Source organism: Gaeumannomyces tritici, assembly GCF_000145635.1.
Source record: "Gaeumannomyces tritici R3-111a-1 unplaced genomic scaffold supercont2.14, whole genome shotgun sequence".
NCBI lineage: Eukaryota > Fungi > Ascomycota > Sordariomycetes > Magnaporthales > Magnaporthaceae > Gaeumannomyces > Gaeumannomyces tritici.
Genome location: NW_008804558.1, coordinates 13698 through 29668, shown reverse-complemented (window position 1 = coordinate 29668; position 15971 = coordinate 13698). Strand labels below are relative to the sequence as shown.

At 48.1% G+C, this 15971-nt stretch overlaps 3 protein-coding genes across 3 annotated transcripts; 1 reads left to right on the top strand and 2 right to left on the bottom strand.

Annotated features, from left to right (window-relative positions):
* Positions 1 to 259: 259 nt before the first annotated feature.
* GGTG_13461 (hypothetical protein) lies at positions 260 to 2180 on the bottom strand (the record flags this gene model as incomplete). The annotated part of the gene is made up of 6 exons (XM_009231367.1): positions 260 to 565; positions 897 to 994; positions 1045 to 1222; positions 1272 to 1333; positions 1388 to 1581; positions 2158 to 2180. 6 exons carry the CDS (start codon positions 2178 to 2180, stop codon positions 260 to 262), a joined length of 861 nt encoding a protein of 286 aa, XP_009229631.1.
* Positions 2181 to 5219: 3039 nt separating this feature from the next.
* On the bottom strand, positions 5220 to 9128 carry GGTG_13460 (hypothetical protein). Its single transcript, XM_009231366.1, has 6 exons — positions 8531 to 9128; positions 7885 to 8118; positions 7141 to 7352; positions 6376 to 7052; positions 6196 to 6217; positions 5220 to 6129 (listed from the first exon to the last, which is right to left on the bottom strand). Exons 2-6 carry the CDS (start codon positions 8081 to 8083, stop codon positions 5863 to 5865), a joined length of 1377 nt encoding a protein of 458 aa, XP_009229630.1. The 5' UTR covers positions 8084 to 8118; positions 8531 to 9128; the 3' UTR covers positions 5220 to 5862.
* A 4499-nt stretch (positions 9129 to 13627) lies between these two features.
* On the top strand, positions 13628 to 14654 carry GGTG_13459 (hypothetical protein; the record flags this gene model as incomplete). The annotated part of the gene is made up of 3 exons (XM_009231365.1): positions 13628 to 13765; positions 14290 to 14462; positions 14558 to 14654. 3 exons carry the CDS (start codon positions 13628 to 13630, stop codon positions 14652 to 14654), a joined length of 408 nt encoding a protein of 135 aa, XP_009229629.1.
* Between the last annotated feature and the right edge of the window lie 1317 nt (positions 14655 to 15971).

Here is a 15971-nt window from a genome sequence, read left to right as displayed (position 1 = left end):
AGTACCCTTTTAGGGTTAGTTGCATATTTTACACAGTGTACAATACAGTATTTAGAACTAACATTAAAAGGGTACTACTAAAAATTTAAGAAAATTGAGTTAAATTTACTGCGTAGTTGAATATAACCTGTTTAAATTTGGTTAAATATGGGCTTAAATAGGCCGAATTAGCAAGGGTATCGAAAATCGCGTTTATTATGGGATTTTTAACTGTCCGACTCGGTGATATGTCCGACTTGGTGATGAACCACGTTAGCTTTTAGATATTTTGCATTGCAACTAGAAGCTTTTCCCACCGAACCCTAACGGGCTGTCCGCGAACAGATTCATCCTTTAATAGAAGCCTACTGTGCCATCCCTTCCACTTTGCAATAGCAGGGATTGGGTGCGTTGCACCCATTCCCACGTGCAGTGTTTTCTCCAACCGTTGGTCCAGTGCACGGGCCCCCTGCCTGATCAGTCGCCACGGTGGCCCAGCGACTCCCCAGGCGCCACGCCACAACAGCAGTGCTTTGAGGCACCCAGTGCCACTACCACCGAGAACCGGCCCGCCAGTGAGGGGCCTCTGGATGCGGCTTGTTATGCATGTGTTAAAGGCCGACACTAGTCAACTAATGGGCTCGGTTTGCTAGCTACCGTGACAGCAGTCGGTGGGCTAGACCCGGTATATAGAACATCTAGTAGTCGCTAGCACGTCTGATGCTCCTAGGGAGGCCAGAGTGAGGCAGCACTCGCTACAAATGTTAAATATACCTAACCTAACCTAACCTAACCTTTAGATAGTCATATCAACCTGGTGCTAACTGCAGCTTTGCCTTTTTGCCCTACGTGATCTCTAACAACTAAGGCTGAAATTCTAACTCTCTATATGAAATTTTCAAAACATCTCGGCGTACCTGGGTATCGCCTCCTAAAAGCGAAAGCTTTTGGTTTTTATTCAAACTTTCACGTAAGCCCCTTTTCAAGCGGCTTTTGCATTTCTCATTTGCGGAAACTAGAACCCATATTAGCATTTCACCGACTTTCCATTTTTACCAAACTTACCTAAAACGAGCATTTTGCCAGTTTCTCCAAAGTTGCTTCCCTTTGTAAAGAAGTTCTCGTTTATCTCACCACTTATAATTTTACTGAAATCAGGATCTCCTTTGAATGATGCTGCGCGCTCACCATACCTACTATAATGAACCTCATTCGAATTCGAATAAATTGAAATTAACAATACCTATTTGTTGGTCAGCAAGCCTATATTTCCGCCAGGTGGTAATCCTTACGCGTTGTAAATCCTCCTCCAAAAGGCGATTTAGGGAGCAATTTGCAGCTGAATTAAGTATATCTGTTTAACGTTAGTAATGTCATCAGTGCTAGCTTTCTCAATACATTAACGTACCAAGAGTTGAAATAAGCCATACAACATGAATATTATACGCTAGTGGACCTTTACCGCTAGCGAGCAGCTTTTCAAGATATGGCATTTGCGCTGCTATACCATATCCACTTGCTACCATTAAAATGGTGTCGAAGTTGATAATGGGAATACTGACACCGTAAGGCCCACTAATAAGGGCTGTTCGTACCTTAGGGCTGTTCGTATGATATAATAACTTTGATGTGAAACCTTTACGAGGTTCTATAAAAAGTTCTAGAGTTTTTTGAGCTTGTTCCGCGCATGATATAACAACAAATGGATGACTTTGGAAAAAGCAAAATAAGCCAAGCGAAGGAATTGTTAAATAAATGTATTGACCTGCTTCAATCTTCATTGAGCGAGTCAAGGTCAAGGTTATTCTTATAGGTCCCTCGCCCGGTCCCGACGCTGAAAGCCATAACCCTATTTTTGCTTTACAATTCATTCTGCCTGCGCTAATGTTGAGATAGAGTGCATAGCCGGTTCGGATTAAAAGTAAACCTGTAAAAGTGAAACAAATAATAATAATTGTAATTTCTGTAAATCCCGGCTCCAGGAAATTGAGATGCGGCCATAGATGACGCATAACGCCAAATGCTACCATTCCAGCAAGCAGTTGATGAAACCGTATGAATGTTTCATAAAAACGCTTCTTCATAAACGCGACAGACAATATATTCATGAAAATCATTGCTAAAGTGCCCTATAACTATTAGCAAAATTTCAATCAAATGCGTGACTGAAATACCTACCGAGAAAGCGTGGATATACTCATTTCTTTCTATCGGAAACGGCCATTTAGTAATCAAAATGCCAGCTACGTGAAATACCAGAAGACTGGAGGACATCCATGCTACCGAGCGATGAATTAGCGCCCAATATAACCGAGTAAACCCAAGAAAGTGGGCAAAAAGATCCAAATCAATGCTGACGTATAACAGCATCATATTGATCAAGGATAAATATCCGGCTGTTGAAAATAGTGATGACGTATCGTAACATAGAATTAAAACATTGGTAAAAACGAATAATACTAAAACAAGGACTGTAACAGCCGAGAATTGGCCGAAGGTATGAAGTGTAAAATTTAATGTACTTATTTGCCTTTTCAATTTTATTAAAATATTAATACTAAGCATGGTAGCTATAATACCACCTAAACAAACTGCGTATATTCTTACTGTTAAATCCATAATATTTTCCTGAACAAAAGTTTCGATCAGCTACAGAAACCTAGTCTATATGGTGGAATTTAAATGTGCATGTAACATTTAGCAAATTACAGCTGTAATAATACTTAAGTCATCCATGTTATTCGATATATTAAGTAAATCATATTTCTTGACTTTTAACTTAACAGCATTACTAGATGGTAGCTGTTACGGTTATGATCGAGGACTAGAACATAGACAATTGGCGCTACAAACGAAGATTCTAATCTAGGGGAAAAAGGAAGGAAAGAGGGGATTCTGTCAGAAAGCACTATCTCTAGTCATCGATCTGTGTAAAAAATGCGCCTGTTTTATTTCTCCTTCTTTCGAAGGAGATCACCGTTCTCGTAGATATACACAGAGCATATTTTCTGTGCACGGGCTCTGCCCGTGCTCGTGTCCATCTAAAATCTTCTAAATCCTGTCCACGGTACCATCGAGCACCCTCGTATCTGACAGATTCCGGTGTTCGGCGCGCGTTCAGCGCGTCTTAATCATGGTCCCTCGTGTGGGTCCTCGTCTATGGGTCAAGACCCATAGGCCTTAACCTAGATCGTCACAGATATGGCTTCTGTTGCAGTCGCGATCCAAAGCTGAGGACAAGGGTGTAACGTGCTGTGCACAGGAAGGGGTTCTCGCTGGGAGATCTCAGGGGCTTAGGTCACTCAGCAGTTTAGAGAAAGCGTGCGGGGCAGTGGTGTATTCAGCAGAAGGTGCCTGGCAGCACTGAATAGGAAAAACAAAAACGGTGTCACGGCGGTTAGACAAAGAGAGACCCCTCCCATCTCTGCTAGAAAGCCAGGACAATCAGAACTGCTGTTCTGAATGCGATAAGGGTCTCATACACCCAACGCACACGAGAGGCAAGGCTGCAAGTGCACGGAGGGCACGCCGCGCCGTAACAAACGTTTGCTTCCCCTCCAGACCCCTTAACAGGGAGTCTTGCGGGCCCTAGTTATACATGGTATCGTGGCGGCCTCCGGCCGTCATGCTGTAATCCTTCCTTTAAGACTTCGTTATAACTGGAGGGCTGTTCGCGCGTCAAGTGCCACGCTGTGAACCTTTCCCTAGGACTTCGTCATGACTGGGGGGCGGCTTGTATCAGCCGCAAGGCATTCTTTCTAGGCATCTACAGAGCCCATGCGCTAGGATTCAGCGTAAGGATTCAGGATTTAGCGCAAGGATTCAGGGATTTAGCGCTAAGACCAACAACTGTGGAAATGTTCTCCAGGCTGTCGGATTAAACGATATAAGGGCAACCTAGGGGACAGAATTCCTAGTAAGAACAGAGAGAGTGCATCGAGCCGTCATGCTAGTCATGGGCTGAGATCCCCAACGTCACCGGGATGTTACAAAGGGTACAAACAAAGTTGTGCACTAGGGTCGTGGCTGTTAGAGATCACGTAGGGCAAAGAGGCAGAGCTGCAGTCAAAACCAGGTTGATATGACTATCTAAAGGTGAAGAGTACAAAGGAGGGATTGGGTGCGTTGCACTCATTCCCGCGTGCAGCGTTTTCTCTACCCGTGGGTCCAGTGCACGGGCCCCCTGTCCAATCAGTCGCCACAGCGGCTCAGCGACTCTCCAGGCGCCACGCTACAACCGCGGCGTTTTACTAGGGCCATCGGGTACTGCCTTTAACGCCGCAGCGTTTATCACGTGATCTAATTCAATTCGGCACTATAATTAGCCCAGAGTCTATAAAAATTCCCATGCTATGAAAATTTTCATCTTGCTATTTTGGCATTTAAAAATTAGTTCGTAAATTATCCGCAGCTTGCCAACTTCAATCTTTATCATCTTAATCCTAGCTGCTTAGCTACTAATTGAAGTAACGACCACTCGCGGTGTCGAAGCGCACTTTACACTATGTTTCGCTCAGGTCCTCGTATATCGTACTCAAAACTGTGCTCGTGTATATTACAGAACCCTGTTGACGTATAGGATACGGCCTTGTAGCTTGGTAATTGGATTTATACGGCATATTTGCTTTATAAACTACTACGCGATTCACAAGTGAAAACTATTTAAAGAGTCGATTTTATAAGCTAACAGGAAGTTTAAAAAAAGACAAGTAGATACGGCTCATCAATCCATTTATTGCGCTCGGATTTATAAGCTAAATTTAATCTTAAAGAACAACTGGGTTTAATCCTAGATTATTGTTTTTTATTGCAGCTAAATATTTCCCACAACCAGGGGTCATTTCCGTTATGGCGCGGCAGCCCGAATTGGCTGCCTGCCAGGTGCTACGCACGGGCCTGCGTTGCACAGGCTAACGCGTGCCTATTTGGGCAATTCCGCTATCGCCATGCAACGCACAACTTTTCCCCTTTCTTCTCTTTACCTTTTAATAGCCAATTCAACCTACGGATATCGCAGCTTGCCTCGTTGCCTACGTTGGACCGTGACAATTTCTTATTTATGTTATTGGAAGGGCACCTCATGGTCACACAGGAACCGGCGTCCAAGGCCAGGAAAACCCCGGTCCGGAAGAATTCGCGCTTTAGATCCGGGCTCCATACTGCAGCCGGACGGACAACACACCGGACGGTGTACATAGCCGCGTGGCCTCCGCACTCGGCGCGGAGCGCCCCGAGCAACGCGCCCGCGTTTTGTTCTGCGCCCTCTATAAAAAGGGAGCAGAAGGTCGTTGTACGACCCTCTCTTGTACTTAAAGAATATGGAGCAGCTTTTAGATATTTTGCATTGCAACTAGGAGCTTTTCCCACCGAACCCTAACGGGCTGTCCGCAAACAGGAAGGAAAATGGGGAAAGAGGGATAGGGAAAGAAAAGCGAAAAGGAAACATATGAAACAACCACCAGAGAAAATAAGGTTTGGATAGTAGAACAAATGAAAAAAAGGTAGGTTATACACTGGTTCTCGTAACAATTTCCCGCTTGAGGATATGCCGTTAAAAAACCTGTGTTGAAAGCAAACATGCTTCCTCCAGCTGAAGTATAATCACTTTTAGGCTCGTGGGAAATTGAGTTAACCAGGGGGCTGGCTCCCAAACAAAGGAAACAGGTAGAGCTACCAACCAACGATGGGAGACCGAAAATACCCGGCTAACCCGAAGCGATCATTCCGCCGACCTTTCGATGAAAGCTGAGGGACACATTTAGTGTTACGGCGTGGCGTGCCCTCTCGTGCAGCCTTACCTCACAAAGGGTACTTGAGCCTCCAATTGAGCCGAAGTTCGACTTTGGCTTAGTCGTTCTTTTGGTAGCAAGTGGGTGGAAGCTCCTACTGCCGAACCGTAACATCTAGGCCGTTCTGCGGGCTGGCGTAGAAGGCGATGGCGATGATGATGTACAAGCCTAGAAGCATAGCGCCTTCGAGGTAGTTGGACTTGCCGTCTTGGACCGTGCACGTAACGATAAGGACCGAAAGCCCAAAAGCGACGGTTTGGAACGTCTCGAAGTGGAGGCTTATAGGCTGGTCGAGTGCCAGCCAGCCCGTAATGACCAGGGCTGGGGTTACGAGCAGGGAAATTTGTATACTCGAACCGATCTGTAATAATATTAGCTACCTTTCCCATGTACGAAAAACGTTTAAATGGCAAGGGGATTAACTAACTGCCACCGCCAGCGCGAGATCCCTGCAACGTTTTAAAGTTAGCTTTCATCCGTTTTATGTATATTAAAAGCATCGACCAAAGACGTCTCGGAAGCCGAAAGGCCCCGGAGCTTTTCGGGAAATTTAAAAACCGGCCGGCTCCCGGATCAAAGAAGGAAAAAACGCTAGAATATTACCCACATTTTGTTACGTACAGCAACGACGCAGGCCGTAACGTGCTTAGCGGCGTTGCCCACAATGGGGATCAGGATCAGGCCGATAAAAGCGCGGCTAAGTACGCCCGTCTCAACGATGGGCTCGATGCTCTCGACCAGGTAGTTAGCGCAAAACGAAATGATAACGGTGACGGCAATCAGCACCAGCGCGGCGGCCCACCAAACCATGTGCTCCTGCTCTTCCTCCGATCCCAAATCTAACTCCGGGTGGACGTCGACGCCATTAGCGAAACCGTTTTGAGTGGACTGGGGCGGGTCCGCTATGAAAAGATTTTTGTGCGTGTTAAGCTGGAAATATAGATATAAGCAGTAAAGCATCAAAAGGATAATGGAAGTTCCGCGGGAAAGTGTAAGGATAAAGGCGTCCTTTTTATCGGGATCCATGTTGCCGTTAAGGATGCCGTAAAGGGTCGTGGGTATGGTCATCGAGGCGGCGGCCAGGGTCATTAAAGGCGACGTTGTTTGCGCAGTTCCTGAGGAGAATTTCTGCTCGATGCCAGCGCCATTGGGCGATCGCATGTTGGCGATTCCGCCGAGGAGGAAGCACATTCCCATAACCAAAAGCAGGTTCGAAAGAATAGAACCCAATATAGAGGCCTGGACGATTTCGATCTGTCCTTGCTTCAAGGCAATGACGCTGACCTGGAGGGGGCCGGAAAAAAGGGCCATGTCAGTCCCCAGGATTCTTGCCGATTTAAGGGTTCCAGGGGGCTCAGGGGGTTACACGCACGATCAACTCGACAGCATTTCCAAAGGTTGCATTCACCAACCCTCCGACAGTTTCACCCAGCTTGATAGAGATTTCTTCTGTGGCAAAGGAGAGGATGGCGGCCAGGGGGATGATCGCGAGGGAATTCAACGTAAAGACCGATATTGGGGACCAACCCATAATCCCGGCGATGAGGCCGACGGGGGCGAAGAAGATTAGGATATTAACAGGACCTACCGACCGAGCGTTATGTTAGCGGACCGCTAACTGATAATTTAGGGAACGCGATAGCGGTCGCGGGAGTTTGACCCCGAAAGGAAAGAATGCTTTTCGGCATGCCGGCAGGCAATCTAGCTAGCTGGCGCTAAGCTGATGCTGATGGACACGCTTAAGTCACCTCCCAGAAACGTAGAGCGCGTGCATGGGTGGCAGCTTTAGGCCACCTAGGGGGAAAAAAAGGGGTGGGGTTTGGATAAGGAGTCGAAAAACCAGCCCGCCAGTCAGGGGCCTCGGGATGCGGCTTGTTATGCATGTGCTGAAGGCCGACACTGGTCGGCCGATGGGCTTGGTTTGCTAGCTACCGTGACAGCAGTCGGTGGGCTAGACCCTGTATCTAGAACATCTGGTAGTCGCTAGCACGTCTAATGCCCCTAGGGAGGCCAGAGTGAGGCAGCACTCGCTACAGACGTTAAATATACCTAGCCTAAGGAGTCGAAAACGGGTGGATTATATGGCAGGTAGGCAAGGCAGGCACCCAAGACGTACTGCTTTGAAGCGAGATCTTGAGAACGCGCCATGTGTTGGCAGCGGCTTTGACGGCAAAGTTGCCACTGTCATCTCCGGGGGCGCGGTGCGCATCGATTAAAAAACAGACCCATGGGGAGCGCGGAGCCGGGCGGCGGCCGTTGAGTGGAGTGGTTTCGGTAACCCCCCCAACCTCGGGGTCGTCCAGATAATGTGACATTTATCTCCGGAGCTGTTTGATAAAAGGTACGGCAGCTATTTCCCCGATGGCAGCCGAGTTGGCAATGCTAAAGTTAGCAGGCGGCGGCTAGGGGTGGGTTTGTTGTTGCGCAGTGCTTTAGGGTTTTTATAGCGCCTAAAAACCGGGGGAGGAGGGCTGTGTGATAGTTATGTGGTCGGGTGGTGGTCGCACAAATCGATAAAGCTTTAGGGAGATTTAAAGATTGGAAAAAATGGAAAGCATATAAATGGGTTAGAAAACGGGCAACTGGGGAATGCGAGGGAAAAATGGAATGGAAAATGTAAATAATATGGGCTGGTGGTGGTTTATTTTCTACACAACGTTGTCGGATGTGCGGTTTGTTTGTGAGGTAACAGGTAATAACAAAACCTGTTGTTGCAAAAGGATTGATGAATAATGGCTGGGATGGGGATATTGATAATTTACCTAATATAACCACCGGGCGCAGCAACACACGGCCGTTCGACGTGTTGGGACCGGGCGGAGAGCCGTGCGGACTAGAAGAAAAGGGGGGCAGCAGCTACGTTGTTCGCTGTTCGGTGTGGGGCGTGGTTGACGAGGTGTCTGCCGTGGTGGTGGGGGTGTTACACCCTGTGCATGGAAGTTCCAGATGTTTGGCCGTTTCCTTTTACCTTTGCAGAAAAGTTAAGGTGCGAATGTCCCAGCTGATAGGACGTGTACTCTGCTTCCTGGCTGGCAAAGTGGTGGGGCGACAGTTTTTGTGCGACGCGCCAAATTGCGGTCTTTGCAAACGGTGACGCCCTAGCTAGAGTCCACGTGGAACACTGGCTGTAACGTGCTGTGCACTGGAAGGGGTTCTCGCTGGGAGATCTCAGAGGTTCAGGTCACTCAGCTGTTTTGAGGAAGCGTGCGGGGCAGTGGTGTATTCAGCAGAAGGTGCCTGGCAGCACTGAACCGAAAAAAAAACCAAAACAAAAACAAAAACGGTTGCTTGCCCTCCAGACCCCTTGACAGGGAGTCTTGCAGGCCCTAGTTATACATGGTATCGTGGCGGCCTCCGGCCGTCATGTTGTAATCCTTCTCTTGAGACTTCGTCATGACTAGAGGGCGGTTCGCGCGTCGAGTGCCACGCCGTAAACCTTTCCCTGGGGCTTCGTCATAACTGGAAGGCGGCTTGTACATCGAGCCGTCATGCTAGTCATGGGCTGAGATGCCCAATGTCACTGAGGTGTTACACTGGCGGACCGCAGTGAGTCCAAAAAGCAGAAAAAAAAGAAAAAAAGAAAAAAAGAAAACCAACAACAAATACAAGCACGGCCGGTGTAAGCCAAATAGAGGGGGTGTCCCGTTGATATGGAATCGAAATCTCGCTATTTACGACAGTGTGATAATGGGATTGGGAGTCGTATTGACCACCATGCAAATTGGACGAATGCGGATTAAGGTGGGCCCCAGGGCCGGATAAAAGTGGATTAGTTGCCCTTGAACGTAAATAATGGGGCATAGAAAGTGCTTAAAGCATAGAGCTTGCCGGGTTAAGCTTGGTGTTAAGACGAAATGCTGCCTGATGGCCGAATCCTGCTGCGAACCCAGCCTCATGTCACGGGCTCGCCGGGGTACCTTGCAAGCAGGATTTCCAGCCTACTGTATAAAGAGCAAAAACTGGCTCTGAAATGCAAGTACTCTTTTTTTGCAGGGGTTGGTGAATGCTCCACAGCTTGGCACTGGGGTCTTGTGCCTTGGCTGCGCTCTTGGCAGACCAGGATACTCTCTTGGCAAAGGAAAAACACGCCCCCCACATCTTGGCGGACTGGGATGCTACCTTGGCAAATAACGATACGCCCCCCCCCCCTCCCCTCAAATATCTTGGCAGACCGGGGCCTTGTGGATTATTTTTGTGCTATTGCGCCGAGTGTGACTAGTGTTTATGGCGTATCATATTGTAGCGTAGTAGACTTGTGGCCTAGCACAGCCTAATATTGCTATTTTCACCCGGTCGATAAGCCCTTGGGTAGTTCGTATCCGCACCCCCCCCCCCCCCCCTTCTTAGCCATGTTTAACGCCTCAGTTCGATTGACAGGCCCTGGGCCTTGGCGACCTTGGCATATAACCTTGCTTCTCTGCCAAGTAAAGAATTGGGCGGAACATGCGAATCCTTCCCTCCAAGTCGTTCTGAATGTAACGATTTGGGTTAAGGCCCATAGGCCCCGACCCACTAACCAGGACCCACACGGTGGACTATCATTAAAACACGTTAAACGCATGCCTAATACCGGAATCCCTTCTTTCCTTCCCTTTTCCCTTAGGTTAGAATTTTCGTTCGTAGTGCCAATTGACTTTATTCCATGGCCGTAACACCGAATATCAATTTTATAAATTTTGCTTCCCGGTCGCTCCTATCGTTTTTGGCGGGTGCTTTTGTAGTGCTGGTGTTTGTGGTGATGGCAGGGCGCAAGCGAAGAGGCTAGCGGAGTACGGTGTCCGGGTTTTCCTCGGGACGTTCAGCGCCTTCGTCGGTCGGCTCTGGGCGAACATCGAGGGTGTGAGCTATGGGATGTATGGGGGTGTGACCTGTGGGTGTGACCCGTGGGTGTATGGGGGGTGTAACCTGTGTGTATGGGGGTGTAACCTGTGGGTGTGTGGGGGTGTGAGCTCTGGGTGTGTGGGGGTGTAACCTATGGGTGTGTGGGTGTGTGGGAGTGTGACCTGTGGGTGTATGGGGGTGTGAGCTGTGGGTGTGTGGGAGTGTGAGCTGTGGGTGTATGGGGGTGTGAGCTGTGGGTGTGAGCTGTGGGTGTATGGGGGCGTGAGCTGTGGGTGTATGGGGGTGTGACCTGTGGGTGTGTGGGGGTGTAACCTGTGGGTGTATGGGGGTGTGAGCTCTGGGGCGTATGGAGGTGTAATGGGCACGGGGTGGTGCGAAGCGTGGACTCACCCAAGCTTACACGTTGGAAAAAAAAGGGAGAGAAGCGAGGGATAAGTCAAAGCACCCCCTGTCGGGTCACCCCCACAGTCGGGTCACCAAACCCCACCAAAAACCACTAAAATACACCCTTTTCAAATTGCAATTAAAAATCGAAAAAAATCGTACAAAAATTACGTAAGCTGCGTTATATAAACTAATGGCTAAATTTTTTACATAAAATATAATAAAAATATAAAGCTCGCGAAATATGGAATTTTGAATTTTTGAATTGCAAAGGGTAAAAATACATACATTTTATATATAAACACTTTTTTTAGGTAAAAGTCCACTTTTTGTATATAACAGTTATAAAATAAATATATTATTAAAAAGAGAAAAATTTGTAAAAAAATGGGATATATAATATTATATGTAACGTAGTTCATAGGCGAGTGGATTAAATAGGCGAACGGATTACCCGCTAATGCATACAAAAAATGTCGGTGCACTTTGTTCAATTTATGGTAAAAAGTTCTGAAAATTTAACCATTTATTATCAAGTATATTTCTTACGTAGAAATATTTTTTCCGGATTTTTATTATTATTCCTTTTGAGTTAATTTATACTACTGTATAATACACTGTGCAAATATGCAAAAATGCAAATTAACCTAAAAGGAATAATAATAAAATTCCGGAAAAAATAGTTTTACGTAAGAAATATACTTGATAATAACTGGTTAAATTTTCAGAACTTTTTACCATAAATTGAACAAAGTGCACCGACATTTTTTGTATGCATTTGCGGGTAATCCATTCGCCTATTTGATTCACTCGCCTATGAACTACGTTAAATATTTTCGCATAATGGTAAAATATTCCTATAGAAATTGTTACTGTGACGATTTAGGTCAAGGCCCGCGGGCCTTGACCCACAGACGAGGACCCACATGAGGAACCATGATCAAGGCGCACGTTCCGCGCGCCGAGCACCAGAATCCCCTCTTCCCTTCCTTTTTCCCCTAGATTAGAATCTTCGTTCGTAGCGCCAATTGACTGTGTTCTAGTCTTCGACCATGGCCGTAACAGTTACTAACAAATTTTTAATGCAAAATTAAAGATTTAAATTTTTACATTTATAAAAAAAATTTATATATAATATTATATATCCAACCTTTCTACGAATTTTTCTCGTTTTAATAGCATATTTATCTTATAGCTATTATATACAAAAAAGTGGACTTTTACCTAAAAAAGTGTTTATATATAAAATGTATGTATTTTTACCCTTTGCAATTCAAAAATTTAAAATTCCATATTTCGCGAGCTTTATATTTTTATTATATTTTATGTAAAAAATTTAGCCATTAGTTTATATAACGCAGCTTACGTAATCTTTGTACGATTTTTTTCGATTTTTAATTGCAATTTGAAAAGGGTGTATTTTAGTGGTTTTTGGTGGGGTTTGGTGACCCGACTGTGGGGGTGACCCGACAGGGGGTGCTTTGACTTAGGATATAGCTGCCTAAAGCAAGGGGCCGCGGGCATGTCCGGGGGAGGCTAGCGCTCAAGGATAGAAACTCGAAAAGGGATTAAGAAAGGTGTTAACCGCAGAGACTTCAATGGGCCGCGGGTAAGGGGGGCGTGTCTGTATGAGGCTAGCGTCTTGCGGTGGAATCCGGCCAAAAGGGCTGGGGAGGGATGGTTTGCGCGCTGTAGGGGATGCACACTCCGTCCGGGGTGCCAATCTCGGTTGGAACGGTGGGGCGGGGAGCAAGGTACTTGCTCGCTCACCGGGCGCTCAGCAAAACCCATTGGGTTGTCGTGCGTGGCAACATGTTCCCTGTCGCCTGTCTGAGGGCAGCGATTATAATGGGGTAACAGTACAATAGCGCCGATGCCTAGCGCAGCTCATGCGGCAATTTCGACTTTTTTCACGCTCTCATCTTGGCTTTTCTTGGCAGCGTAATTGCTACAGGGATCTGTTGTGACAGGGATTCCTAAAGCCAGAAATGGACATGACTTTTCATATACCTTGCAAACGTGCAGGAAACCGATATCTTGGCGTCGTATCAAGGGATTACATTTACACGGTAGTACGCCTTGGCAGCTGCATGGCTGGTAAGCTACCCTTGTTGCATCAGGAGCACAACTAAGGTTGAATTGGTGGGTTAGTTATCTAACGTGCGAACCGAATAGCCCCACTGGATAAGCACACCTGCACCCACCCCCCTAGCAGTCCCTCCCACAGCGTATAACCCTCATGCCAACACTGAAACCGTAAAACAGTCCCACATCTTTACCCCCTGCCTGAGAGGCTTGTAACATCCAGATGCGGGGTATGGCGCCAGGGCGTTGCTGGGGATTCTGGCCGAGCCGCTGCCTTAGGAAAACGGTAGGCAAGTGACAACCTATAGCAAGAGATGGAAGGGGCGCTCCCTACAATTGCTTTGCCAGGAGGTAGGTGGCTGTTTCCCAAACGAAGGGTTTCGGGCAAGGCTATGCGATAGCCGTTTAGTATAAGTACTGCTGGTTCCAAGCCCAAATTGCTGCTGCCAACAACACCATACTTCAACGGCTCACTTCGTCATCCAACCGCCCCATATCTGCAACCTCGCACGCATTTTCCCCTCAAAATCTCCAGCATTCATTTCGCAATGTCGTCCATTAGCCAGCCCCTTGGTCACACGTGGTCTTTGACCGGCACTCTCGTTTGTATCTACACTATTATCCTTCTTTGTGCCGGTATTCCAGTTCCCGAGTTTAAAGCAGCCGTCATTTTCCTGCTTTCCACCGTAAGTAACCTCAATCTGCTTGCATCCAGCCCATCTCTAGCTTGAACGCCCCCTAGGCCTGTTAGCGTCTAAATATATTGCTTTGTAGGTCCTGGGATTGTCCTTCCTCCTTTGGCCGCTCGTTTCCCTCATCAGTGCCCCGATAGTGGTTGCTATAATGGCGATCGTTTCTGTCGGTCTTCCTGCCGCTGCGTTGGTGTCACAAAGGAGGCGTCATGGAGGGCTTGGCGCACGGCGCCGGGGTGCCGAGTGCGCGTCATGGGCGCCGACCACTCGCCGAGGGCGCCGGTCACTCGCCGAGGGCGCCGATCACTCGCCACAGGCCACGCACGCCATATGCTTGATAAGCACCCAAATGCGATGACGGGAGCGCGGTAATGGATACCGCGCCTACAGAGGAGAGATCCCTTTTGTGTATATAAAGCACGCAGGGCCTACGGCCTTGTGCACTAATTTCCTTCTCTCCTCAGAGATCTAGATAAGCACCCAATAGATCCTATCAACGCACTGTTTTCCTGTCACAGTTGGTCCTTGCAGTCGTCAGATGGAACCTGGCGCTCTCCACAGCCGACCAGTGGGCGATCCCGAACAATGCAAACCTCTCCGTCATCCCTGACGGCGTCAACCCGGAGCTTTGGGTGCTGGTTCACGGCACCAGATATGGCGTCGTTGTTATTGTCGGCGCCGCGCTGGTCTTGTGAGTGCAATAACTTTTCCTAGCGCGACCCGCGGTGCCTCTGCCGGGCGTATTAGACAGTACAGCAATGCTAACGGTAGGAAACGACAAATTAGCGTGGTTTCCATTATGGTCACGCACATGGTAATTAAGGCTAAGGGAGCTAATCAACGTGACGGTTCGGGCACCAAGGCAGGGAGATGGGCCAAGTGAAAGGAACTCAATTATAAAACCCTACCACGCCGCCCCCCGTCATGTACAATACCTCCTTCCTCCTCACCATGGAACCCCCGTTTATAGGTGCCAATAGATCACCGCCCTCGCGACATGTCTAGGATTATCCGGCCGTGACAATCAACGTCGTTATTGTTGGAAGGGCACCTCGTGATCGCACAGGAACTGGCGTCCAAGGTTAGGAGAACTTTGGTCCAGAAGAATTCACGCTCTAGATCCGGGCTCCATACTGGAGCCGGACGGACAAACACACCGGACCGTGCACGTGATCTCCGCACTCAGGGCGCGGAGCGCCCCAAACAACGCCTCCGCGTTCTGTTCTGCTCCCTTTATAAAAAGGAAGCAGAGGGTCGCTGTACGACCGTTTTTTGTACTTAGAAAATGGGACAGCTTCTAGATATTTTGCAATACAACTAGAAGCCTTTCCCATCCGACCTTAGGAGGCTGTCCACGAACAGTGCGGTCCATCTGTACCGAGCACCGGAGGTGCGGCAGTGGTGTTGAGATGACAAATGTCACATGCCTTTGGCTAGTGACTAGGAGCACGAGCCACACCAGGCTGCCCACTATGTATATAAGGCCATAACCTTTCCCACCTCCTACAAAAGGCACTCTGCTAGACAAGCAAGCAATGTAAGGAATCTTGAATCATGCCCAGCATATTTTAACAGGTTATGAGCCCGGACTGGAATGCTTCCAAAAACAGCCAAATGCTTCCGAATCCTAAACACGTCTACACAAACCTGAACCAGTGAGGTTTCAAAATTCCTAAAGACAAGGACTAGCCGATGCTGTCCGACTGAAAGAGCCGAAGCAGTTACAGCCTTTGACCGGCCAGGGCAGTTAGACCCGGACCAGCCGAGGCAGTACAGCCCCTAACCAAGCCGAGGCAGCCACAGCCCCTGACCAGCCAGAGCAGTTAGACCGGACCAGCCGAGGCAGCCACGTTACAGCCCCTGACTAGCCGAGGCAGTCCTAAACTCCGGCCGGCTGAACAAGCCCGGAAATAGTGGACTAGCTAAAGCAGTTAGATTCGGACTAATCGAAACCGGACCAGCCGAAGCAGTTACCAACCGAGACAGCCGAGCCAGTCCACATAAGGACCAGCCAAGACTACGACCGGCCAAAGCAATCCCTAACTCGGACTAACCGGAGCAGTTACAGGCCGTAACTAGCCTAAAAGGTCCTGAAAACAGTGGACTAGCCGGAACGGCAAGACCAAGGACCGGCAGGCAGAGACCATAACTAGCCGAAGCTGTCGCCAATCGAAACAACCCGAGGCAGTCTAGACAAACC